The 26,056-nt window shown below is 44.2% G+C and overlaps 1 protein-coding gene and 1 long non-coding RNA gene across 2 annotated transcripts in view; one reads left to right on the forward strand and one right to left on the reverse strand.

The window, feature by feature from the left end:
• Positions 1-271: 271 nt before the first annotated feature.
• mrc1a (mannose receptor, C type 1a) overlaps positions 272-26,056 on the forward strand; it is a 151,654-nt gene continuing 125,869 nt past the window's right edge. The window contains exons 1-3 of the mRNA XM_068007082.1: positions 272-424; positions 1,802-2,203; positions 11,986-12,156. Coding sequence (XP_067863183.1) covers positions 358-424; positions 1,802-2,203; positions 11,986-12,156 — 640 coding nt within the window. The 5' untranslated portion in view covers positions 272-357. The remainder of the gene's footprint in view (positions 425-1,801; positions 2,204-11,985; positions 12,157-26,056) is intronic.
• LOC137343200 (uncharacterized) overlaps positions 1,291-26,056 on the reverse strand; it is a 40,253-nt gene continuing 15,487 nt past the window's right edge. Inside the window, exons 2-3 of the long non-coding RNA XR_010967690.1 lie at positions 13,196-13,288; positions 1,291-2,093 (exon numbers count right to left, since the gene is read on the reverse strand). This is a non-coding gene — a long non-coding RNA (uncharacterized lncRNA). The remainder of the gene's footprint in view (positions 2,094-13,195; positions 13,289-26,056) is intronic.

The raw sequence follows: 26,056 nt of genomic DNA on the forward strand, positions 1-26,056 counted from the left end.
AGCAAAGTGTTGCCATGTGCAGCACGATTTCCTTTCTATAAATCAATCACAGGGAGAAAGTTCAAAAAAGCTTGACAAATTTTGTTGTCGAAATGATCCATATCTCATCCCCTGTGACAGAGTAAAGGAAGAGAAATGTAAATATGAAACAAAGCTGATGAAAGCAAATTTTCTTAACTGGATTCCTGTTGTTGACTGCCTGTCACATGACAGGATATTCTACTTGGGCATCTGTACTTATCAGCTCAGTCTCTGCTAGGAAGAACACTTTTAATTAGGAGTTTCCTTTATCACTAACTTCTTTTTCGGGAAAGTACGATCATTTAAAACCTTGCCATCTTTACGAAAAATAATGATATGCCTATGATGTCTGGAATTCTGTTTGTCGCTTTTCTTTGTTTCATCCAAACCTTCACATGTGGAGGTAAGTTATTTAAATTATTGATTTTTTTTTCTTGTGGCGCTTTTAACTATATCTCAGTGAAATGTTTGAAAATCTTGGAAACCAAAGATTCCTGCATATTGCAGCAGGCATCTACTTTGGCCCAAAGTTTGCTTTACATACCATAATATCAACACTTTTACTAATTGGATGGCTGTTTTAGACAGCCAGCTCAAGCGCATTGTAGTGAATGGTCTCCTTTTGTGCTGTAAACTTCTATGGTTCTATAATTACTAATTTTGTAATTCTTAAACATGTTAAAATGTGCAATAATTTTTTGCTTACTTTAGTTAAAAGATTACAGTTTTTAGTCAGTTTTTCTATGCATAAGAGTTCATGCAAACATTTTAGAATCTCAATACTTTTCAGAAGATGGTTTAATTTATAGTTATCTTATGGAGCCAAAGAATGTTTGTTCAGTGCAAGTCGCCTTTGTTCGGATGTCTACTTTAGAAACTAGATGATGTTCAGCGTATAATATTTATACTGGCTAGAGTCAAGCAGATTTAAGCGTAGACAGCAAAATTATACAATTCGCAGAGCAGGCTTCCATTAATGAAGGGGACGCTTGCATTTAATAAAACTGTACTTTTAACAGAGCTTTTTACTAAAATGAAGAAAATATCTGACTTGATTTTAGATTATGATTGTGTCTGTATCTGCAAAAAAACATAAAACAACGAATGTTATAGATATGAAGTGTTTATTACTCACTTTCTGGAATTCAGAAGAAAACAACAGGACACTAACACAATAATTTGGCAGATGGGATTTCAAAGAATGTTTTAAATATATATATATATATATATATATATATATGTATATATATAGTATATTACATGAGATGATATTGTTGCCTGATATTATAATTCTTGATTGGATGTTAACTGTTAACTAGAATCAGACAGGAATTTTGAGTGGAATGGCAAAAAAATGCTTAAAGTGTATGAAAAATCCAAACAAAATCTTGGGATAAGTCAGAAGTGGGCAGTTCAAATGATTACTAGCTGGCAGCATTTGATCAAACACATAGTATTGTTTCATCTTTATTCATCTTGTCCAATGTCCCTGTGAATTCCCCTTGAAAGTAATGAACATTGCTGAAATTTCTGGGTGGATAAATGATTGAATTGCTGCAGTTAAATTATATTGATATACTTCAGATCGTTAGTCTTGATCTGGGTAAGTTGGTGGAGTGCCACAAGGACGAAGTCGTTTCACTTCGAGGGGAGAGTTAAACGTGGACATTTTTCATCTTGCCCAGTTCGAATCATAAGACACCAGTGAATTATTAGGGGATGTAGCTGAATCCATGAGACATGAAAAGAAACATAACCATTCTTCCTGCTTGTGTTTCAGATCCCAACGTCTTTCTAATATACAATGAAAATCACATGAAGTGTGTGGAAGCAAAAAGTGAAAAATCTGTGATAGCAAGTCCTTGTAAAGCCATTGCTCAGTCACAGCAGTTTAGATGGGTCTCGGGTCAGAGGCTCATGAGCATCAAGTTCAAACTGTGCCTTGGAGTTCCCAACAAGATAGATTGGGTGCCAATAACTCTCTTTCCGTGCAATGAAACCAGTGATCTGCAGAGATGGAGCTGCAGGAATGACACCGTGCTGAGCATCCAGGGGGAGGATCTCTATTTCAACTATGGAAACAAAAATGAGAAAAATATCATGTTGTACAAAGGAGGAGGAATATGGAGCAGGTGGAAGGTTTACGGCACCAAAAATGATCTTTGTTCGATAAACTATGAAGGTATGGCAAATGATCTAATACCAGGGATTAAAGAGATTATTTACTGTATGTAGGAAGCATGTAGTTCCTAAAAGTTGAATGTATGTGTCAGTTTATAGGAACATAGGAACAGGAGTAGGCCATTCAGCCCCTCGTGCCTGCTCCGCCATTTGATAAGATCATGGCTGATCTGTGATCTAACTCCATATACCCGCCTTTGGCCCATATCCCTTAATACCTTTGGTTGCCAAAAAGCTATCTATCTCAGATTTAAATTTAGCAATTGAGCTAGTATCAATTGCCATTTGCGGAAGAGAGTTCCAAACTTCTACCACCCTTTGTGTGTAGAAATGTTTTCTAATCTCACTCCTGAAAGGTCTGGCTCTAATTTTTAGACTGTGCCCCCTACTCCTAAAGTCCCCAACCAGCGGAAATAGTTTCTCTCTATCCACCCTATCTGTTCCCCTTAATATTTTACAAACTTCGATCAGATCACCCCTTAACCTTCGAAACTCTAGAGAATACAACCCCAATTTGTGTAATCTCTCCTCGTAACGTAACCCTTGAAGTCCGGGTATCATTCTAGTAAACCTACGCTGTATTCCCTCCAAGGTCAATATGTCCTTCTGAAGGTGCGGTGCCCAGAACTGCTCACGGTACTCCAGGTGCGGTCTAACCAGGGTTTTGTATAGCTGCAGCATAACTTCTGCCCCCTTCTACTCTCGTCCTCTGGATATAAAGACCAGCATTCCATTAGCCTTATTGATTATTTTCTGCACCTGTTCATGACACTTCATATATTAGTACCTGTCATCTGGAATGCTAATTGATGTGTTTGACCTCATCTTTAAGTTTGCACAAGATTTTTGTGTGTTAGGTTGCCATTCAGAGGTCTCCAGTTCAAACCCAAGATTTTACTGACATCCAAACACAATTGGTCTCCATGGCCAAACTTTGCCAGTTCTTGGCTGAATCACTTTGCAGTAGAGTAGTGCTGTATCCCAGGAGATGTGAGATTAACATCAGGACCTACCCTGCCTCACAAAGCATCCCTTCTCTTTGGCAATACTGAGCAGGAATGAATCCACAGGTCAAACTGCCCTGTCTTCTGCTGAAGAATTATTATTAACAAATAAATAATTGAAATATTTTCATACCTTTAAACCAGACATTAAATAAGCAACTGATGGCAGATTATTTATGGAACTGGAACTTTTCTTTGATTCCTGAAATCATGTGATTCATCACATGACATACATATGCATTGCATTCAAAGAAATCTGGAGCAGTTAAGAATGGCAGAATAATTTTAATAGAGATAAATGGAAAGTGCTGCCTGAAGGACTGGGAAAAATGAAAAAAGTATATTTGGTGAAGTGTGTCCATTAGTAAAGATGGAGAATGAAAAGGATTTGGTTGTAATTATTGATCATTCACTAAGTTTTCAGTCAATGTGAAGCTTCTGTTAATGAGGCCAATCAAATACTAGGATGTACCACAAGGGCATTTGACTATAAATTAAAACAAGTTATTCTTACCTTATACAGATTGCTGTTAAAACAAAATTTGGAATGTTGAACTTTGAGAGGACACTGGTATATTAGAATGGGTTCAGAGGAGGGCAACAAGGATGGCTCTGGGCAAGGTGGGGGTGTATTTCCTTGGGGCTTCTTCTGCTCCATTGCCATAACAGGCAGAAGTTTGGTGGAAACCCATGGACTTGTGGCTGTAGATTATTAAGAGTAATTCACAGATGAACTTGTTTTCATTTGAGAAATATTGAGGAGAGCATGATCTAGGAATTTAAAATGCTAAGAACCATAGAAATAAGTACACTATTTGACTTGGAATGTGAATGTAGACTTATTAAGCACAGGGTTGAAATAAACCAATCTTAAATGAGAACAAAGATTTCTCCATAGTGTAGTGGGTGTGTGGAACAGAGGGTGGAAAGGTAAAGGTATTATCTTTGAGGGGCATCCAACTAGTGGAGTTGTAATCACTCTGCCAAGTCCAAGGGGCGCAGACTTGAGTGTGTCTGCGCACAACAAGTTTAGCCATCCATTGCCAGATCTGGCTGGTCCACATCAAGCACTATTGGGCCTTGCTCTTCCCTGTTAAAACAGCTCCAGGATCATCCTGGAAAGCAAAGCAAACATAATGGACTAGAAATTGAATTGTGCCTGAATCGTGGCCAATCCCGATGCAATGCATTCTGCTCACATCAAACAAAGCTGGCGGCTGGACCATGGAAAACCGGTCTACTGGCCTCATTAGGATAGTACTGGTGAGCTGCGGGTGCCATTCACTCACCGGTTATGGTGGGGAGCAATATTGGCTGGCTCAGATACTGGCCAAGGGCCTCAGAAGAGTCCAGGAGGGAGAGGAAGGCAATCGGGAGGGCGAGACGTGAGCTGTGGCCAGTGGCAGCCTGCAGTTTTAATGTTGAGCACTCCTGCTCCTCCTGTCTTTACAATAAGGTAAGTAAAAAATTCAAACCTACCTTTTGGTTGGCAGCCTCCAGCAGTCCTGTTTAAGGACCGTTGGTTTGGCAGCTAAGCACCTGAAAAAAAAGGCCACATCATGCACGGTGCATTCTGAGGTCATTTGCGGACTAATTCCTTAAAGGGGCCTGAAACAAGCTTTAGGCCCCAATTTGCATATGCAATGAGAGTAACACCTGTTGCAGGCATGCGCCCTGGATGGCTACTGAACATTCCCGATCCAATATGGCGGGCGGCGCACTTTTGGCGCTGAATGAACACGTACACTGCACACCATATTTCCTTTTAGCCAGCTCAGATTGCCATATATCTTTAATAGGTGCTCTACTCTACAAGGTGGCAACCTTGGTTCAGTTGTAAGACTCCATCACTGGGTCAGACGACCATGAGTTCAAGCCTTACTCTGGAAAATTCAGCACACATTCCAGGCTGACACTTCAGTGCAGTATTGAGGGCGTACTGCATCATTGGGGGAGTTAAATCCAAGCTCCGTCTTCCCTCTCAGGTTGAATTAAAAAGATTCCATGTCACTACTAGAAGTCGAGCAGGGGAGTTCTCCCAGGGTCCTGGCCAACATTTATCCCTCAATCAACGTCATTGAAACTGATTATTTGCTCATTTACCTCATTGCAGACTGTAGGATCTTGCTGTGTGCAAATTGGTTGCTGTGTTTCTCTACATTATAACACTGACTATATTTCAAGAAGTAATTCATTGGCTGTGAAGCACCTTGGGACATCCTGAGGTCACAAAATGTGCCATAAATGCAACTTCTTTCTTTCTTCTTTCTTAACTAAATTTCTCTCTGTGCAACTTATTCTTTGTCCCCATTTTTGCTCTCAATTCCCAATTTCTCTCTGTGCCCCCAATCTTTTTTCCTCTGTGCTCTCAATTTCTCTGTCTCTTTCCCGGTCCCCCAATCTCTCTCTCTCGCTTCTCTCTCTCTCTGTCTGTGCCCCAAAGACCTCGCTCTTTCTGTCCCCAATCTCCATTTCTTTGCTCCCTGAGTATCTACTGCTCTCTTTGCCGCCCTAATGTGTTTATCACTGTCCCCTCCAATGTCTCTATCTCTGTTACCCATTGGATCTTGGCACAGTTTCTGGTAGGACATCTACAGAAAGAGAAGAGGAGAATAATATTGTGCTTGATGGTATGGTTTGGTGTAGTGAGTGAGTGATTGAGTAGGGTGAGAAGGAAGAGAATAATAGCAATAACGCTGAGCTGTGGAGAGACCTCCAATTTCAGCACCTGCTATTTCTTTGTGCCATCTGGGCCAATGATCTGAAGGCTGGGCACCTCAAAGCCTCTCCTCAATATTTCTCAAATGAAAACAAGTTCATCTGTGAATTACTCTTAATAATCTACAGCCTGCAAGTTAGGGAGCCCTTCTCCTGTGTGAGTATGCTTTATCAGATTAAGTGCAGCCTTTCCTGCATAGGAACATAGCAACATAGGAACAGGGTCTGGATAGAGTGGATAGGAAGGACCTATTTCCCTTAGCAGAGAGGTTAATAACCAGGGGGCATAGATTTAAAATAATTGGTAGAAGGATTAGAGGGGACTTCAGGAGAATCTTTTTCACCCAGAGGGTAGTGGGGATCTGGAACTCAGCCCTGAAAGGGTGGTAGAGGCAGAAACCCTCTTCGCATTTAAAAAGTACTTGGATATGCACTTGAAGTGCAGTAATCTACAGGGCTATGAACCAACAGCTGGAAAGTGGGATTTGGCTGGATAGCTCTTTTTTGGCCAAATGGCCTCCTACTGTGCTGTAAACTTCTACGATTCTATGAACAGGAATAGACCATTTAGCCCCTCAAGCCTGTTCCGCTATTCATTGAGATCATGGCTGATCTGTGGACTAACTCTATGAACCCGCCTTAGCTTCATATCCCTCAATACCTTTGGTTAACAAAAATCTACCAATCTCAAATTTAAATTTAACAATTCAGCTGGCAACAACTGCTGTTTGTGGACGAGAGTTCCAAACTTCTACCACCCTTTGTGTGTAGAAGTGTTTCCTAACTTCACTCCTGAAAGTCCTGGCTCTAATTTTAGGCTATGTCCCCTAGTCCTAGACTCCCCAACCAGAGGAAATAGTTTCTCTCTATCTACCCTATTAGTTCCCCCTAATATCTTGAAAACTTTGATCAAATCACCCCATAATCATCTAAATTCCAGGGAATACAATCTCCTTGTAATTTAACCCTTGGAGTCCAGCTATCATTCTAGTAAATCTACGCTGCACTCCCTCCAAGGCCAATAAATCCTTCCTAAGACGCAGTGCCTAGAACTGAACACAGTACTCCAGGTGTTGTCTAACCAGGGCTGTGTATAGCTGTAGCATAACTTCTACCCTCTTGTGTTCTAGTCCTGTCGATATAAAGGCCAGCATTCCATTAGCCTTTTTGATTCTTTTCTATACCTGTCCATGACATTTTAATGATCTATGTACATGGACCCCTAAGCCTCTTTGGACCTCCATTGTTTCGAGCTTTTCACCACTTGGAAAGTACTCTGATCTATGCTTTTTAGGTCCAAAATAGGCAGAAAGAAAGAAAGAACTTGCATTTATATAAAGCTTTTTATGACTTCAGGACAAAAACTGAGCGGGTAGGCAGCTACAATCGACCAGGTGATTTACTCGCCGATGTCCCACGTGGATCCCACTGTCTACAATTGTAACCTATTGGTTTGAGCAGGTTGCAAAGGCACCCACCTGAAGTTAGTAGGGTCCTTCTTTAAATATGCAGATTGAGGTCCAATGACATAATTGGGCCCTGACCACTATTTTCACTCCAACCTGAGTTGGGAAGCCACTGCGGCTTTCATGCCAGGTAAAGTCAAGTGAGAAGAGGATCGGAAGCAGAAGAGATCATTCACAGTACATTTTTTACTTTAGTTGTGGGGCCAGGAGGAGTAAAAGTGCTCCTCCAGGCCCCACAAGGAATGTTTAGGCTTCCCCTGCCCCGGAGTCTATCCTCTTCTATACTGCGAGACCCTCCCAGAATCCAGGTCTCCACGTTTACCTGAGTGCCGGCAGGTGGCCAATGTCTGCATGAAATTCCGCAGGCTAGCAACCACTTCCTGCCTGGAATGGGCGGGAAGTTGGCCAGCAGCATCTTAATGAGGCCCAACCCCGCAATTCTCAGGAAGATATACAGTGATACCCAAGTGTCATCATGCAGCCTTCAGTGGGTGTGATCACATGTGCATTCATCATGCAAACATATTTAAAGGAAAGAATTTCTTTTGGATGAATCCCATTAAGGATATGAATCAAGCTACATGTACAGCTGTAAGTTGCTGATGCAACGTGTCTTGTGTAGCATAATAATCACCCGTGGTACTTCTTCAAAGTACTACTAGGTAGTATGAGGGAAAGGAAACGTGTTTCATGGACAGCTAATTAATATAAAGCAATGGTGTGTAGTCTCACCTTGGCTAACCTGGAAGAGGTCTGCAAATGTCTTCCTCACTTGCTGACAACTCATCTGAGCATTGAGCTTTGCATTGATATCCAAGGCCACCTCCTCCCAAGCAGTGTGTGCTGTTTGCCTGTATGGGCTGTGCCCTAAGGTGGCAAACAATGCCAACCACTTTTGCCACACTTAGGAACATAGGAACAGGAGTAGGCCATTCAGCCCTTCGTGCCTGCTCTGCCATTTGATAAGATCATGGCTGATCCGTAATCTAGCTCCATATACCTGCCTTTGGCCCATATCCCTTAATACCTTTGGTTGCCAAAAAGCTATCTATCTCACATTTAAATTTAGCAATTTAGCTAGTATTTAACAGATGCGTCAGTAAATCTTGGGGCATGGGCTAGTGCGGCACTTCTCGCTGCCGCTGTTCCGCACTTGAAATTAAATGTATTACAAATTTAGGTGGCACAAATCACCTCCCTTTAAGCTACTGCTACAGGCCGTTCATTTCTGCAGCAGCATTGCCCCCAGACAATGAACTTCTAACAGCAGGCATACTGCATGCAGGGAGTTCATTGAAATGACTATAAATAAGTTAGCCCCAAAAGTTCCAGTAGGGTTAGCTCCCTTCCAATCAGACTGCCAGAAAACCTGCCACACCTTCCCCCGACCTGGTTTGTGCTCAGATCAGAAAAGTCAACTTGCCTCTGTCTACAGATTAACGCAATATACTTAAAAGAATTAGTAGGTTAGCAAATCTTTCGAAGAAAATCATTGGCCTTCAATAAAGCAGTGCAAATATTAGCATATGGATAACACCTATATTAGAAAGCAGACAAAAGAGATTCATACATACACATTGGGAATCATTTCCCGACTACTTGCTGGTGCTAACTTGGAAAATTTAGATTATTAAATGTTTATATGTTAATATTCACATAACTTAAAGACCAAGGCTCCGAAATTGCTGGGAGAGGACAGAAAGCCTGATTTACACCCATAGGGCCAGGAATTTGCAGTGGAACCCAGTTCCATCGGGAGTCTGCTCCACTTGTTGTGGCCTTTTAAAATCCAGTGGGGGTGTTCGTGGGCCAGATCTCCTGCCATGTGGAGGGAAAATAACAGGTGTTCCTAGACTTCCTTGGGTAATTCTGATAGGGCAGATGTAGGTTCCATTACAGCCCTAGTAAAGGCCTCAATCCTTTACTAAAATAAAGTAATTGACCCTAGAGGGAAACAATTACCTTACTCTGAAGGGACAAAGGCTCCACTGGAAATGAAGATTTATTTTTTCTTTGGTTCAGAAGGCCTGGGTCACCTCAGGCAGAGTGGCTATGGGTTGCTCCGACATCTGGCAGGTGTATAGGGACAGGCACTGTTGAAGCACCCTTGCATTCTTGCAACCAGTTGTGCAAATGACCGTGTCCCCTGGATTTGGGGTGGAAACTTTGGCTTGGGGCTAGGGCAGAGGGTGCTTGCACTCTGCCACATTTGCTCTGGTGGATCGGTGAATTCAGGAGGCATACCGGGTAGAATTTCCCAAGGATGGGTAGGATTCGATCCCTTTGGTCTCCAATTTACAAATTCCATTTAAACTTTTAAAATGACAAAACTGCATATAGTAAATTCTAGCCTGGATGTTCAGACTCCAGTAAGTTCACCAATGGCACAAAGCACCTCACCAGCTCTGGATGATTGTGCAGGCTGCAGTTATAAATTAACACTTAACAACTTTGCTCACATTAATTAAGATTCCATCAAACAGACACTGTCACCATTGGAGGGCTCTTTAAGTAGCTTCATTTTCTAATAAAGCCAAGATCAATTTGTTCTTTGTTTGAGCGTGCTGGCTGCCTGGGAGAGTTTGTGCCGTAGCCAACATTACATTCATCTCAACTTGAAGTTTTGGTAGATAGTTTTAGGTCTTTATCTTAGCTGTTTCTCCAACTACAATAAAAATAACAATATATAGTGGGTGATGTAATCAGCAATGTAATGAGATGATGCTGTCATTTTGCAATCCTCTGAATGTAAATAAGCCTATGTTTTGTTTGATGACGATGTTACCATCGTCTCAGATACCCTTGTTCATCGGGCATTACAGTGATTTACGCCATAGAGATGAAACCATTCAGTTTAAGTAAGAAAAATGTAAGGAAGGACTAAAATATCTGTAAAACATCAAAGTTGACCAAATTAAGATTCAAAGTGTATGCCAGCAATATCTTACACATGCCCTTTTAATGCAATATTCTAAATAAACTAAAGTGACACATTTGTCTTGGGATGAGTGCTGAATTTGATGTACAAATCTAATTGGATCTACTTCAATTAAACTGAAAACATCAGAATTTGATGTTCCTCCTGCTCACTTTTTCAGGATAGGGAAGGGCAAAAAGGAGGGTGGGGGATGGGTGGGGGATGGGGTGGGGTGGGGGTGACAGTATTAGCAAATGATTCTATCACAGTGCTAGAATCCTAGGGATGTCCTAGGGATTTGCATTAAGCCACAATCCATATAGATAAAGTTAAGAAATAGGAAGAGAAATGGTACAATTCTCAATGTGCATTACAGGCTACTAAACTTTGGAGATGAGAGAGGGGACAATTGTAGGTCTATCTTGAATGATAGATTCTAACAATTCTCCTCTTCTATCTCAGGTGAACTGTTTGGCCTGTTGTACCTGCAGAGAGATATGTAAGACCAACAAGGCAATAATATTGGGTGATTTAACTATCCCAAGAGAGACTTGAACCATGGTCAAAGTGGGGAATACCTTTTGAAAAGCATCCAGAACTGCTTCCTAGATTGATATGTTTTTAGTCCAACACAGAAAGAAGCATTGTTTGATTTGGGAAATGAAGTGGGATAAACAACTGATGTGAAGGTTGGAGAACAATTGGGAAATAGTGGCCACAGTTAGGTAAAATTTAAAATGGAAAAGGACAATGAATAAGACGCTAGACTGGAAAAAGGCAAAATTCAATGAGATTAGAAGGGATTTGGCCCAAATTAACTTGACAGAAAAGTTTGCAAACAGATCTACTCATTAGCAGTGGAAAATCTTCAAAACTGGGATGGTAGAGTACAAATTAAATACATTCCAATAAGGTCAAAAGGGAGTGCATAAAATAATAGAGCTCTGTGAATAAATATAATTAAAACAAATTATTCTTAACACTTAAAAAAAGAGGCACATAATACAAAAATATCATGGAGAGATGTAAAGGGAGGTTGAAGGACTAAAATGAAAAAAGGCTAGCAGATAATGTAAAAGGAAATATTAAGAGCTTTTATAAGGATATAAAAACTAATAGAATAATTAAAGAGAGGGTTGAACCACTCAGTGATGAAAGGCTGAGTCTAATTATGGAGGATGAAGGTGTGATGATGATATTAAATAAATATTTCATGTCAGTTTTTACAAATGATGGAGGAAGTGAAAAGGTAGGTGTACTAGAGATTGTGGACAAATTATTAAAGATAATTATTGAAATGTAATTGGTTCTGAAAAATATACAGAACTTTAGGTGGATAAGTCACTGATGGAATATAGCCTAGGCTATTGAAAAAAGTTAGATAAGAGATATCAGAGGCTCCAACTTCAATTTTTCAATAACTATGCAAATTATGCCATGGGCTAGAAGAGTACACAATGTAACATGCTTGTTCAAGAAGGGAGAGAAGAATACATGGCGTAACTATAGACCAGTTAGTCAAAGGATAGTTATGGGCAAACAATTAGAATTTATAATTCAAGATGAAACTAGTGCACATTAAAAAATACATGTGTTAATGGCCTTTAAAGCAATATTTCTAATTCTTTAATTTATGTTGTATTGAATCAGTTCTGAGGAATCCCTGTTTCTCTTTCAGATTTATTTACAATATATGGCAATTCAAATGGACAACCATGTATAATTCCTTTCAAGTACCGGAACAAGTGGTATATGGAATGTACTACTGAGGGCAGATCTGATGGCTTGCTTTGGTGTGCAACGACCTCAGACTATACTGATGGCAAGTGGGGATTTTGCCCAGTAAAATGTAAGTATGTGTTCTTTAATTACATTACTATATATGTGCTCTGGTTTTCCTTTCTGACAACTATTCTACACTGCAATAAAGGACAAATAACAAATAGAATCCTCTTTGACCATTTTCAGCTACAATTTTGAACAGCCATAAGTCCTCGTCCATTTTTGAGTGATTCCATGCAAAGGAGGCAAAAATTATGTCATGACATTATGTGCCTCATTTTATATTTGCGCTGTTTCCTCTTCCTCTCTGCATAACTAAGGCAACTAGGAATTCCATGTGTTCCGGAGAAGGCAGAAAAGCATTTAAAGGGGACAATTTTCGGGTGTCAGAGCAGGTGCGTTGGGGGCGGGGGGGATCCAAAAATTCCGAATGTGGGAGCCTCACCGCAATTAAAGCCGGCGGGATGATAATTTGCATAGTTTGTCCGATAATTGAAGTACTTGAACTACTTGATTGACTAGACATTTTGGTAGGGATGCGATTTTGAAGGATCCTCAGCGTGTTTCCCGTGCTGTGGGAAACACTCCCTGTTGCAACAGACGGGAGATGCAAATGCTAATTTGACAGGTGGGGAGAAAACGTCATTAATTGGCTGCAAGACCTTTGTGTTTCCACTCAAAATTCATACTTTTCACCCAAAACTCTGCTGTGCAAACATATTTAACTATTTTGTGGACCCCCTCAAACTCACACCGTCAGGATGGGTGGGGGGGGGGTGTCATTGCTGCATTCACCACTACATCCGAGGATGAGCAACATCACCAGCATCGCCAGACACGGGGTTCACCTCCGCCACGTGGAGCTCCACAACACAGTGCTGCACCACAGGCACCTGCACAAGAGCACGGAGGGCAACAACAGAGAGAGCGAGGTCGCAGGAGGCACTACCCTCGCAACAGGCTCTACAGACCGAGGCACAGCTTCCTGGACCTCTCTGAGGAGCAGTGCATACGGAGGCTCTGAGTCAGTCGGCAGGTGGTCGCAGACATCTGCATTCTCCTTCATGCCGAGCTGCTCCCAGCTGGGCCGAGCAGCATCTCCTTACCTGTCGCTGTCAAAGTCACCACTGCCCTCAACTTCTTTGCCTCCAGATCATTCCAGGGTGCCACTGGGGACATCGCCGGGGTCTCTCAGTCATCTGCACACAAATGTATAAGGCAGGTCACCAACATCTTGTTTCGCAGGGCCTCGCACTACGTCAACTTCCCCATGGACGGCCTCAGCCAGATGGAGAGGGCAGTGGGATTCCACGGTGTGGCTGGCTTCCCACGGGTGCAGGTTGTAATCGATTGCACCCATATAGCAATACGAGCACCTCCACACGAGCCAGGACTGTTCATCAACAGGAAAGGATATCACTCCATCAACACTCAGCTCATCTGTGACCACTGCAAGAGATTCCTTCACGTGTGCGCCAGATACCCTGGCAGCTGCCATGATTCCTTCATCCTTCGGGAGTCCAAAATCCTGCCCCTCATCCATGCACCAAACACCCGCAAGGGCTGTCCATGCACCAAACACCTGCAAGGGCTGGCTCCTAGGGCACAATGGATACCCTCTGCACACGTGGCTCATGACACCTCTGAGGAACCCCATCACCGAGCAACAGCGTTGATATAACGACAGCCACATCGCTACCAGGTCTACAATTGAGCAGGCTATAGGGCTGCTCAAGATGCGCTTCAGGTGCCTTGATCATTCTGGGGGAGCACTTCAATACGCACCAGACAGAGTGGGACGCATTATAGTCTTGTGTTGTGCCCTGCACAACATGGCACAACAGAGAGGGGTGCTGCTTGAGGAGGCTCCAGCCACATTTGCCACCCACATTGAGGAGGAGGAGGAGGAGGAGGCAGAGGAGGCAAAGGAGGAGGAGAAGGAGGAGCAGGAGCAACCCATGGGCAGAACAGAGGCTCACCTGGCTGCTCGTGAGGCCAGGGAGTCACTGATATGTGAACAGTTCTCCTAACATCAGACAGTGTGAAGAGTCCAGTCCTCACACCACCTGGATAGAGCAGCCCACACCAGCAGCAGCCCCCCCTCCAATCCCTGCACAAAACAGGTCTGCAACTACATATACACCCACTTTGGAGTGACCAATGGGTGGCATCAAGTGTGGGCATTCAAGGTGAACCTCATGAAAGGGCCTTATTACGGAAGCCAGTCAAGAATGGCCAAGACGTGGCAGTAGTGGTAACAATAATAATATTTAATGTGAGTTTAACAAAAAGCAAATATAAATTAAAAACATGACCAACCGTCAAACACCCTTGTGCATCCCCTTTGTGCTTACAAAACCTTTGCCTTTCGCTTCTGATTACTTCTACGTGTTGCATCCCCTATGGCTGCAGCAGAGGTAGTGGAAGGTTGCTCTTATTCATGCCCTGACCGATTAGATGCTTTGGGCCTATGCCCTCTTGGTTTTGGTGCCCATGAGGGCCCCTCCAAAGACTGATTCACCTGCACTTGTGCAGGGGCAGACTCAGCCACCTGGAGAGGAGGCAGCATTGCGGGTACTGGTTAAGGGGGCGCAAAGGGTGAGACGTGGGGGCGCTTTGAGTGGTGTCCCCACTTCCATGTCCCCTTTCGCCATCATCCCTCCCCTGGGCCAGGCTCACACCACTCTTACCACTCTGCTGGACGACAGTTTGGAGGACATATGTGAAGCCTTGTAAGGCCAGTGCTAGTGTATCTGCCTCTCTTTTTAAGGCGGCAGAAAGTTGTTCACCCTGAGTCCGAAGGGCCATTGTCAGGGCCTGAATGGACTCATTAGTGAGCGGTGCTTGAAGCTCCATGGAGGCCAGCCTTCCCTCCATAGCAGACATTCCCGCACTTGCCCGTGACACTATCTCAGAGATGCCCTCACGTCCCTGTGACAGTATCTCAGAGATTCCCTCCTGTACCTGTGCTACCATTCCATTCATGCAAGAGTTGGACTCCTCCATCTTCTGCGCGATTGTGGAGAGTGCGCGTGGCACCTGTTCCAGTACCTCGCAAATGTGCTGCTGCCCCTCGATCATAAAGGATGGCCCCCAGGGTTCAGCATCTATGTCCAGCTGAGCAGAGCCTGGAGAGGAGTGCTCCCACCGACGCGGACTCTCCACAGCTGCGCCTGCCACCAGTGTCTGCTCGTGCTCACATGTGTGTGGTAACTCACCATGTGCGACCCCAACTAACTGCGGACTGGGACCCACCTACGCTGGTGGATGGCTCGCTCAGATGTGATGGTGCACCCTCAGAGGCTGGCAGGTCCTGTGAGGAATCGCCCTCTGCCGTCACAGCGGTCGCTGAAGGCCCTGTAAGTGAACAAAAGGCAATATTAAGCATGATCACAGATGTGTCATGTTGCAATGAGCATACTGAGGTGCTGAAGATGGCAATTCATATTGTGTGTGCTGAATGTTAAAGTTCCGTACCCAGACATTTGTCGGGTGCCAGTCTCAGCGTCCCCGATGGACAAGCACTCGAGGGTGTGGCTCAGCTCCAGTGCCTCCTGCTCCGTGTCTGTGAGGACGACAATCTGTTGTGGCCCCCCTCCGATCCTCGCCCTCTCCCGTGCATTCTGGGCTCTCTTGTATAAGGGGAGAAAGTACATATGCGTGAGTGAGTGATGGTGACATGGCCAACCGATGAACGCATTGATTTGGGTGCGGCTGACCGTGAAAGAGATGCATCAAAGGGTGAGTTTGAGACAGAGCCATGACATTGTATGAGGATTGGGTTGAGTGATAGTGGTGGGGTGAGTAATGGGGAGGTGAGGAAGTGCTGAGGAAATGCAGGTAAGTTGAGGATTAGCTTTGAGTGGGTATGAGGAGTGACGTGATAGAGTAGTGTTTGCAGTGCGGAATGAGTTGGGGGGTGGGGGCGGTGATGTGGAAGACGGAATATAGGAGAATGAGTAAGTGTAGTCACTTTCACTGACCTAGTTAGGTCATTGAAGCACTTCCTGCACTGGATCCTGGTGCGAGAGATGTTGCTGCTGCTGGTGACCTCCTCTGCCACCTCGAGCCTGGCCTTCTTGGTGGCAGAGGCAGGCCACTTCCTCCCATCCGCCGGGTAAAAGACATCCCTCCTCCTCCTCACCCCATCCAGTAGCATCCACTAAAGTAGTGGACAGGGGAATGTCAATGGATGTTATTTATATGGACTTCCAGAAGGCATTTGATAAGGTCCCACATAAGAGACTGTTAGCTAAGATAGAAGCCCATGGAATCAAGGGAAAAGTACGGACTTGGTTAGGAAGTTGGCTGAGCGAAAGGAGACAGAGAGTAGGGATAATGGGAAGGTACTCACATTGGCAGGATGTGACTAGTGGAGTCCCACAGGGATCTGTCTTGGGGCCTCAATTATTCACATGATTTATTAACGACTTAGATGAAGGCATAGAAAGTCTCATATCTAAGTTTGCCGATGACACAAAGATTGGTGGCATTGTAAGCAGTGTAGATGAAAACATAAAATTACAAAGCGATATTGATAGATTAGGTGAATGGGCAAAACTGTGGCAAATGGAATTCAATGTGGACAAATGTGAGGTCATCCACTTTGAATCAAAAAAGGATAGAACAGGATACTTTCTAAATGGTAAAAAGTTAAAAACAGTGGATGTCCAAAGGGACTTAGGGGTTCAGGTACATAGATCATTGAAGTGTCATGAACAGGTGCAGAAAATAATCGAGAAGGCAAATGGAATGTTGGCCTTTATATCCAGAGGACGAGAGTACAAGGGGGCAGAAGTTATGCTGCAGCTAGACAAAACCCTGGTTAGACCGCACCTGGAGTACTGTGAGCAGTTCTGGGCACCACACCTTTGGAAGGCCTTGGAGGGAGTGCAGCGTAGGTTTACTAGAATGATACCTGGACTTCAAGGGTTAAGTTACGAGGAGAGATTACACAAATTGGGGTTGTATTCTCCAGAGTTTCGAAGGTTCAGGGGTGATCTGATCGAAGTTTATAAGATATGAAAGGGGAACAGATAGGGTGGATAGAGAGAAACTATTTCCGCTGGTTGGGGATTTTAGGAGTAGGGGGCACAGTCTAAAAATTAGAGCCAGACCTTTCAGGAGTGAGGTTAGAAAACATTTCTACACACAAAGGGTTGTAGAAGTTTGGAACTCTCTTCCGCAAACGGCAATTGATACTAGCTCAATTGCTAAATTTAAATCTGAGATAGATAGCTTTTTGGCAACCAAAGGTATTAAGGGATATGGGCCAAAGGCAGGTATTTTTTTTTTTTAATTCGTTCACGGGATGTGGGCGTCACTGGCAAGGCCGGCATTTATTGCCCATCCCTAATTGCCCTCGAGAAGGTGGTGGTGAGCCGCCTTCTTGAACCGCTGCAGTCCGTGTGGTGACGGTTCTCCCACAGTGCTGTTAGGAAGGGAGTTCCAGGATTTTGACCCAGCGACAATGAAGGAACGGCGATATATTTCCAAGTCGGGATGGTGTGTGACTTGGAGGGGAACGTGCAGGTGGTGTTGTTCCCATGCGCCTGCTGCCCTTGTCCTTCTAGGTGGTAGAGGTCGCGGGTTTGGGAGGTGCTGTCGAAGAAGCCTTGGCGAGTTGCTGCAGTGCATCCTGTGGATGGTACACACTGCAGCCACAGTGCGCCGGTGGTGGAGGGAGTGAATGTTTCGGGTGGTGGATGGGGTGCCAATCAAGCGGGCTGCTTTATCTTGGATGGTGTCGAGCTTCTTGAGTGTTGTTGGAGCTGCACTCATCCAGGCAAGTGGAGAGTATTCCATCACACTCCTGACTTGTGCCTTGTAGATGGTGGAAAGGCTTTGGGGAGTCAGGAGGTGAGTCACTCGCCGCAGAATACCCAGCCTCTGACCTGCTCTCGTAGCCACAGTATTTATATGGCTGGTCCAGTTAAGTTTCTGGTCAATGGTGATCCCCAGGATGTTGATGGTGGGGGATTCGGCGATGGTAATGCCGTTGAATGTCAAGGGGAGGTGGTTAGATTCTCTCTTGTTGGAGATGGTCATTGCCTGGCACTTATCTGGCGCGAATGTTACTTGCCACTTATGAGCCCAAGCCTGGATGTTGTCCAGGTCTTGCTGCATGCAGGCTCGGACTGCTTCATTATCTGAGGGGTTGCGAATGGAACTGAACACTGTGCAGTCATCAGCGAACATCCCCATTTCTGACCTTATGATGGAGGGAAGGTCATTGATGAAGCAGCTGAAGATGGTTGGGCCTAGGACACTGCCCTGAGGAACTCCTGCAGCAATGCCCTGGGGCTGAGATGATTGGCCTCCAACAACCACTACTATCTTCCTTTGTGCTAGGTATGACTCCAGCCACTGGAGAGTTTTCCCCCTGATTCCCATTGACTTCAATTTTACTAGGGCTCCTTGGTGCCACACTCGGTCAAATGCTGCCTTGATGTCAAGGGCAGTCACTCTCACCTCACCTCTGGAATTCAGCTCTTTTGTCCATGTTTGGACCAAGGCTGTAATGAGGTCTGGAGCCGAGTGGTCCTGGCGGAACCCAAACTGAGCATCGGTGAGCAGGTTATTGGTGAGTAAGTGCCGCTTGATAGCACTGTCGACGACACCTTCCATCACTTTGCTGATGATTGAGAGTAGACTGATGGGGCGGTAATTGGCCGGATTGGATTTGTCCTGCTTTTTGTGGACAGGACATACCTGGGCAATTTTCCACATTGTCGGGTGGATGCCAGTGTTGTAGCTGTACTGGAACAGCTTGGCTAGAGGCGCAGCTAGTTCTGGAGCACAAGTCTTCAGCACCACAGCTGGGATGTTGTCGGGGCCCATAGCCTTTGCTGTATCCAGTGCACTCAGCCGTTTCTTGATATCACGTGGAGTGAATCGAATTGGCCGAAGACTGGCTTCCGTGATGGTGGGGATATCGGGAGGAGGCTGAGATGGATTATCCACTCGGCACTTCTGGCTGAAGATGGTTGCAAACGCTTCAGCCTTGTCTTTTGCACTCACGTGCTGGACTCCGCCATCATTGAGAATGGGGATGTTTGCAGAGCCTCCTCCTCCCATTAGTTGTTTAATTGTCCACCACCATTCACGACTGGATGTGGCAGGACTGCAGAGCTTTGATCTGATCCGTTGGTTGTGGAATCGCTTAGCTCTGTCTATAGCATGTTGCTTCCGCTGTTTAGCATGCATGTAGTCCTGAGTTGTAGCTTCACCAGGTTGGCACCTCATTTTTAAGTACGCCTGGTGCTGCTCCTGGCATGCTCTTCTACACTCCTCATTGAACCAGGGTTGATCCCCTGGCTTGTTGGTAATGGTCGAGTGAGGAATATGCCGGGCCATGAGGTTACAGATTGTACTGGAATACAATTCTGCTGCTGCTGATGGCCCACAGCGCCTCATGGATGCCCATTTTTGAGCTGCTAGATCTGTTCTGAATCTATCCCATTTAGCACGGTGGTAGTGCCACACAACACGTTGGATGGTGTCCTCAGTGCGAAGACGGGATTTCATCTCCACGAGGACTGTGCGGTGGTCACTCCTACCAATACTGTCATGGACAGATACATTTGCGACAGGTAGATTGGTGAGGACGAGGTCAAGTAAGTTTTTCCCTCGTGTTGGTTCGCTCACCACCTGCCGCAGGCCCAGTCTCGCAGCTATGTCCTTCAGGACTCGGCCAGCTCGGTCAGTGGTGGTGCTACCGAGCCACTCTTGGTGATGGACATTGAAGTCCCCCACCCAGAGTACATTTTGTGCCCTTGCTACCCTCAGTGCTTCCTCCAAGTGGTGTTCAACATGGAGGAGGACTGATTCATCAGCTGAGGGAGGACGGTAGGTGGTAATCAGCAGGAGGTTTCCTTGCCCATGTTTGACCTGATGCCATGAGATTTCATGGGGTCCAGAGTCAATGTTGAGGACTCCCAGGGCCACTCCCTCCTGACTGTATATCACTGTACCGCCACCTCTGGTGGGTCTGTCCTGCCGGTGGGACAGGACATACCCAGGGATGGTGATGGAAGAGTCTGGGACGTTGGCTGAAAGATATGATTCTGTGAGTATGGCTATGTCAGGCTGTTGCTTGACTAGTCTGTGGGACAGCTCTCCCAATTTTGGCACAAGTCCCCAGATGTTAGTAAGGAGGACCTTGCAGGGTCGACTGGGCTTGGTGTTTTGCCGTTGTCGTGTCCGGTGCCTAGTGGTCCGATGCCGGGTGGTCCGTCCAGTTTTATTCTTATTATGACTTTTCGTAGCGAGATTTTACAACTGAGCGGCTTGCTAGGTCATTTCAGAGGGCAATTAAGAATCAACCATCACAGAGGGCAATTAAGATCAGCCATGATCTTATCAAATGGCGGAGCAGGCACGAGGGGCTGAATGGCCTACTCCTGTTCCTATGTTCCTATGGAGTGGTGCATCACTGAATCTAGGAGCAGCCTTTCCCCTGTGCTGCTCCATTGTGCTGTGTGGGTGTTTACTCCAGGAGCAGCCACTGGAGGACTGCCCCTTTAAGTAGAGCTCCTCCAGCTGACAGCCTGTGTTGCAGGTGCGCAGTCCGCCCGATGCGCAGCTTTCGGACGGCAAACCTGGAAGCCACGTTACGTGGCTCCAATTGACCCACGATCGCGTGGGAAACGGACAGATTTTATTGGGTGGGTTACCCACTCACCCAATCGGCCCCCCACAACCGCCCCCCCCCCCCCCCCCCCCGCTGCCATCCTGCCTCCCCGCTAATATCAGGGCCAAAGAAACCAGAAGTTACATTCAGAGATGTAGTTTGTAATTTCTTTCTTACCCACTTTTTTTTAAACTAACTAATTTGGTCTCCATCTTTGTGCCATTTTTCTTCTCCACCATTTCAGGCAGGGCACAATGGCTTTCCCTTTGGGAATTTTCATGTATATTTGCTTTTTGGAAGAAGAGAAAGAGTAATGGAGAGATGCGAGGGCACACTGGAGATACATGGCATTCTCTCACTGGTACCCTGACACCAGAATATATAGGATAACCCTCATTTATCCATTTGTGAAGATCACAACCATCCTCAACTTCTATGTTATTTCATGCACTCCTGTCACTTAAGTATAACCTAAGAGAAGCACTAAATTAAAAGCACCAACTTCATGCACTGGCACCTAAATGAAGCAAGAGGTACCACACACACATACAATATATTTTCTTAATCAAATTTTACTTGCACTAAAGTTATTCCGGGCTACAACAAATTTTGGGTCTGCACTAAATATTATCTCAGGTTCAGTGTCACCTGGAACTCAGCTAAGCAGACCTTTCACACCCTATAATCTGGAGAATGCCTTTACTGTCCAATATCTACTTAAAGAATAGCGTGACCTTTGGGTAACAGTGAGACTCCGTGTTGTGCGTACTGGATACTGTAATCTCTCTTGCACTGCCATGTGTGTTTTCCTGTCTTTGAAAGGTAAACTGATAAGCACGCTCATGAGACAAGGCCAACTGTAAACCAACAAACGGGTTTAGTTTTGCATTAAATATATAAATGAAGAGAACATTATTTTCCAGTGAGATTTACCTATTTCCCATCATTCCATGTACCATCACAATAATAAATTATGCAATTCTGCCCTTTATTATGGGTTAACGTCATTTTGCAAATCAATAGTCCCTGAAGTGACTAACACTAACCTTAGAAAGTGAAACCTTTTTGTCTCTCTCACTGTTACAGGCTCAAACTACCCTAGACTGACTTTTCCAGAGGGAGATAGAGAGACCGAGGCTAATCTCTGAACCTTCCCTCAGGTCTCTGTGTCGGGGATTGGTTCCCCTAGCCACCAGTAAAAGTTGTTGCTTTGAATGAGAAGCTCCCACCATTGGTGTGAGTGCTGTAACAATTATTTTGCCAGATTAGCTGAGCTCCCACATTGGGTAGATGAATGAACCACATTATAGCACAAGAGATGCGAAGCTCTGAAATGTGATGGAAAACTCCCTATTGTCTGAATCTGATCTGGTATGAGTATATACACAATTTTGATAGGTGTTTTGTCCGGTGATCCAACTAATGGTCCTAATCAATATCCTGGATAGTTTGCGTGTCTTACGGATATAGGAACATTAGGAACAGGAGTAGGCCATTTAGCCCCTCGGGCCTGCTCCGCTATTCAATTAGATTATGGCTGATCTGCACCTCAACTCCATTTTCCCACCTTTTCTCCATATCCCTTGACACCCTTACCTAACAAAAATCTATCTATCTCAGCCTTGAAGGCTCCAATTGTCCTAGTCTCCATAGCCTTTTGGGGAGAGAGTTCCAAATTTCTATCACCCTTTGTGTGAAAAAGTCCTTCCTGATTTTGCCCCAGAATAACCTAGCTTTAATTTTAAGATTATGTCCACTTGATCTTGATTCTTCCACCAGATAAAATAGTTTCTCTGTATCTACCCCATCAAATCCTTTTAACATTTTAAACACTTTAATCAGATCACACCATAATCTTTTATGCTCAATAGAATACAAGCCAAGTTTATGCAACCTGTCCTCATAATTTAACCCTCTAAACCTAGGTAAAATTCTGGTAAATCTGTACTGCACCCCCTCCACGGCCAAAATATATTTCCTGATGTGTGGAGCCCACAGGTGAACGCAGTACCCCAGATGGGATCTGACCAAGGCCCTATATAACTGAAGCATAACTTCCTCCCCTTTGTATTCCAGCCTCCTTGAGATAAAGGCCAACATTTCTTTTTGATTGCTTGTTGTACCTGCCTACTGTCTTTTAATGATTTGTGCGCTTGAACTCCCAAATCCGTTTGCTCCTGTACAGTCCCTAGTTTCTGACCATTTAGAAAATACTCCAATTTATCTTTCATTGGTGCAAAGTGGATGACCTCACACTTGCCCACATTGAACTCCATTTGCCATAGTTCTTCCCACTTACTTAATCTATCTATGTCCCTTTGCAACTTCCTGCTCCTATCTTCACTACTTACTGTCTCTTCTAACTTAATGTCTCTTGGAGTCAATGCTTTGTGAAGTGAGCTAACCTCATAGCAGCATCATATTATAAATTAAACCAAAGATCTCTTCTAGACCAAATAGGAAAAAATCTCAAAATGTTACATGGGGTCATTCCAGGCTGCCTTTGGGGACATTATGAACATTAGCTAATCAACTGTGTACAAATGGAGTAAGCAAATCACAGATTCTAATGGGCATGGGGGGGGATTCCTAGACTGGAAGACCCCAGAAACTGTACCATTGCCTGATTGGATCAGCCTCCACTTATGTGCCAGCACTTGTGAGGGGGCCCATTAGTTGACTCCCCAAATGACCATCCAGTGCTGCTTTTCCCAACCATCCCCCCACCCCACTGGCAGGAGCCCAAAATGTGTCCATCTTGATCTGGGTACCCAACCCTGCCATGTTAATGAGGTGACCTCTCTTGACGCCAATAATCTGGGGATGTCAGCAGCAGTCACCGGCACCAGCTTAGCTGCACTTGTGTTGATGGAGTGACCATGTGCAAATTCAGGGCTAGCAAGTCCAATTTTGGGTGCATTACTTTAAGAATGTCAAGGCCATGAAAAGGGTCTAGAAGAGATTCATTATGATACCAGGGAAGAGATGCTTTAGTTATGAGGAGAGACTAGAGAAACTGGAGCTCTTTTCACTAGAATAGAGAAGGTTAAGAGGAGATCTGTTAGAGATGTTCAAAATTATGAAGAGTTTTACTAAAATAAATAGGGAAAAAAAGTATTTCCAGTAGCCGGTGAATCAGTAACTAAGTTTAAGATCATCACCAAAAGAACAAAGGGAAGAGTCAGGGGACATTTTTCATGCAGAAGGTTGTCAGGACATGGTTAGCCCTACTTGAACCAATGGTGGAGGTAGAATCCAGAATAGCTTTTAAAAGGGAAGTGGATAAATATTTGAAAAATAAAAAATGAAAAGGGTATGGGGAAAGGGCAGGGGATGGGACTAAGTGGATAGCTCTTCCAGAGAAGCAGCACAGGTACAATGGGCTGAAGGGTCTCCTTTTGTGCAGTAAAATTCTTCTGGTTTTATATTTACTGAAGTTTATCTAAATAGTTCAGCTGCTATTTCCTGTTTTCTTGTGTTGATGATGACAGATTCAATAAATAGTACTTGAAGTTAAAATGTGATGCCTTATCTGAGCTTGTCCAGTAGGCAGAGTGCTCCGTGCTTCATTTGAAGCTGCTTTCACTGGGACATCAGATGTTGCCTAACATCGTCTTTAGATGTCGACAAACTGTACCACTCTCATGATGGCTCAATCTGCACAATAGCTGTGAATCAGCACGGGAGTGAATTGCTGACATAGAAATTTAGTCCATGTAGTCATGTTCCTATTATAAGTATGTTACCTATCCTGCCTTCCACTGAAATGGAGTCTAAGAAAACTCATGAATTATCAGCAAATTTGATCTTCCTTTCAGGGCATCTGCCACATTTCCCATTTGGAATCATTGGTGAGATTAACTTAGTTTATAGTTAACAGTCAGCTCATGTTTTTATTGCATATAGACATATGCATAATTCTAGCCCAGAAATTATTCTTGGCAATATTAGTGGAGTCCATTCATTGTTTTGTTTTAATTTTAAGGTTATGGCTTTTTTGTTCCTAAGAGCAACTGAGAGCTTGTGTCATTTACACAAATCTATTGTTTTGATTGTTGAAACTAAAAGTCAAAGTTCAAAGAGGGTCAGCTGACCACTTTTACATAATGCCAAGACTGGTGTTGTTGTTACTAAGGAGGTGCCACAATCATCTCGGTCTGCACTCTGCAGCTTAGTCCCATGTGGAAATAAGTACACAGCACAAAATGCCTGTAAAAGTCCCATGGGAGCTGAAAAAAATTCCAGAGTGCTACATATGGTAATGCTCCCTACTTAAAGTAACTCCTATTTCCCCCGTTAATTAGCAATAAAGGTCTACTATGGCATATAAAAAAAGGTTTTAGTCAGCACTGCATGCAGTAAAAGAAAGAAAATGAGGCATCTCTCATACTGTATCATCTGTCCCATTTTTCAAGGCCTGATAATTCTGAGATAAACATTTCTGGCCATTAGGTTATGATTGAAGAGCCAGCCCATGCATTTCCCATAAAATGTTGTGAAAAATGTGAATTGTGATAAGCTAACTTACAAAAGTCTGAAATATTGACCACCTTCAAAAAGCTGACACAGCCACAGATAAGCTGACAACTCAAAAATACAATTTTGCCTTTATCTTCCCCTCTGGCCATAACTTTGCCTGGTCTCCCTACCACTCCAGCCCTGAACCCTCATCATTTTGCAGTTCCTCCTCTCTCTACCCCCCGACTTTTTTCAATTTTTTTTTATATAGACTTCTATAGAATCATAGAAGTTACAACATGGAAACAGGCCCTTCGGCCCAACATGTCCATGTCGCCCAGTTTATACCACTAAGCTAGTCCCAATTTCCTGCACTTGGCCCATATCCCTCTATACCCATCTTACCCATGTAACTGTCCAAATGCTTTTTAAAAGACAAAATTGTACCCGCCTCTACTACTGCCTCTGGCAGCTCGTTCCAGACACTCACCACCCTTTGAGTGAAAAAATTGCCCCTCTGGACCCTTTTGTATCTCTCCCCTCTCACCTTAAATCTATGCCCCCTCGTTATAGACTCCCCTACCTTTGGGAAAAGATTTTGACTATCTACCTTATCTATGCCCCTCATTATTTTATAGACTTCTATTGATCATCTCCTGCTCCTAGATCATTAGTTGAAGTGGCCAGCTGAATACCATACTTTCATGTGTTTTCTTGTATTTACAATGACCCGGAATTTACAAAGGTGAACGAACGGCGGCCACCGCTCATTAGATTTGAACTTGTCCACAAACGATCCATGGGTTTTAATGTGGGAACTTCCTCTAATGGTGAGCTGCAAAAGGTGCAGCGTCCTCTCCTGTGAGCTGTGGGAAAG

This window comes from Heptranchias perlo, chromosome 2 (assembly GCF_035084215.1).
Source record: "Heptranchias perlo isolate sHepPer1 chromosome 2, sHepPer1.hap1, whole genome shotgun sequence".
In the NCBI taxonomy this organism is placed as follows: domain Eukaryota; kingdom Metazoa; phylum Chordata; class Chondrichthyes; order Hexanchiformes; family Hexanchidae; genus Heptranchias; species Heptranchias perlo.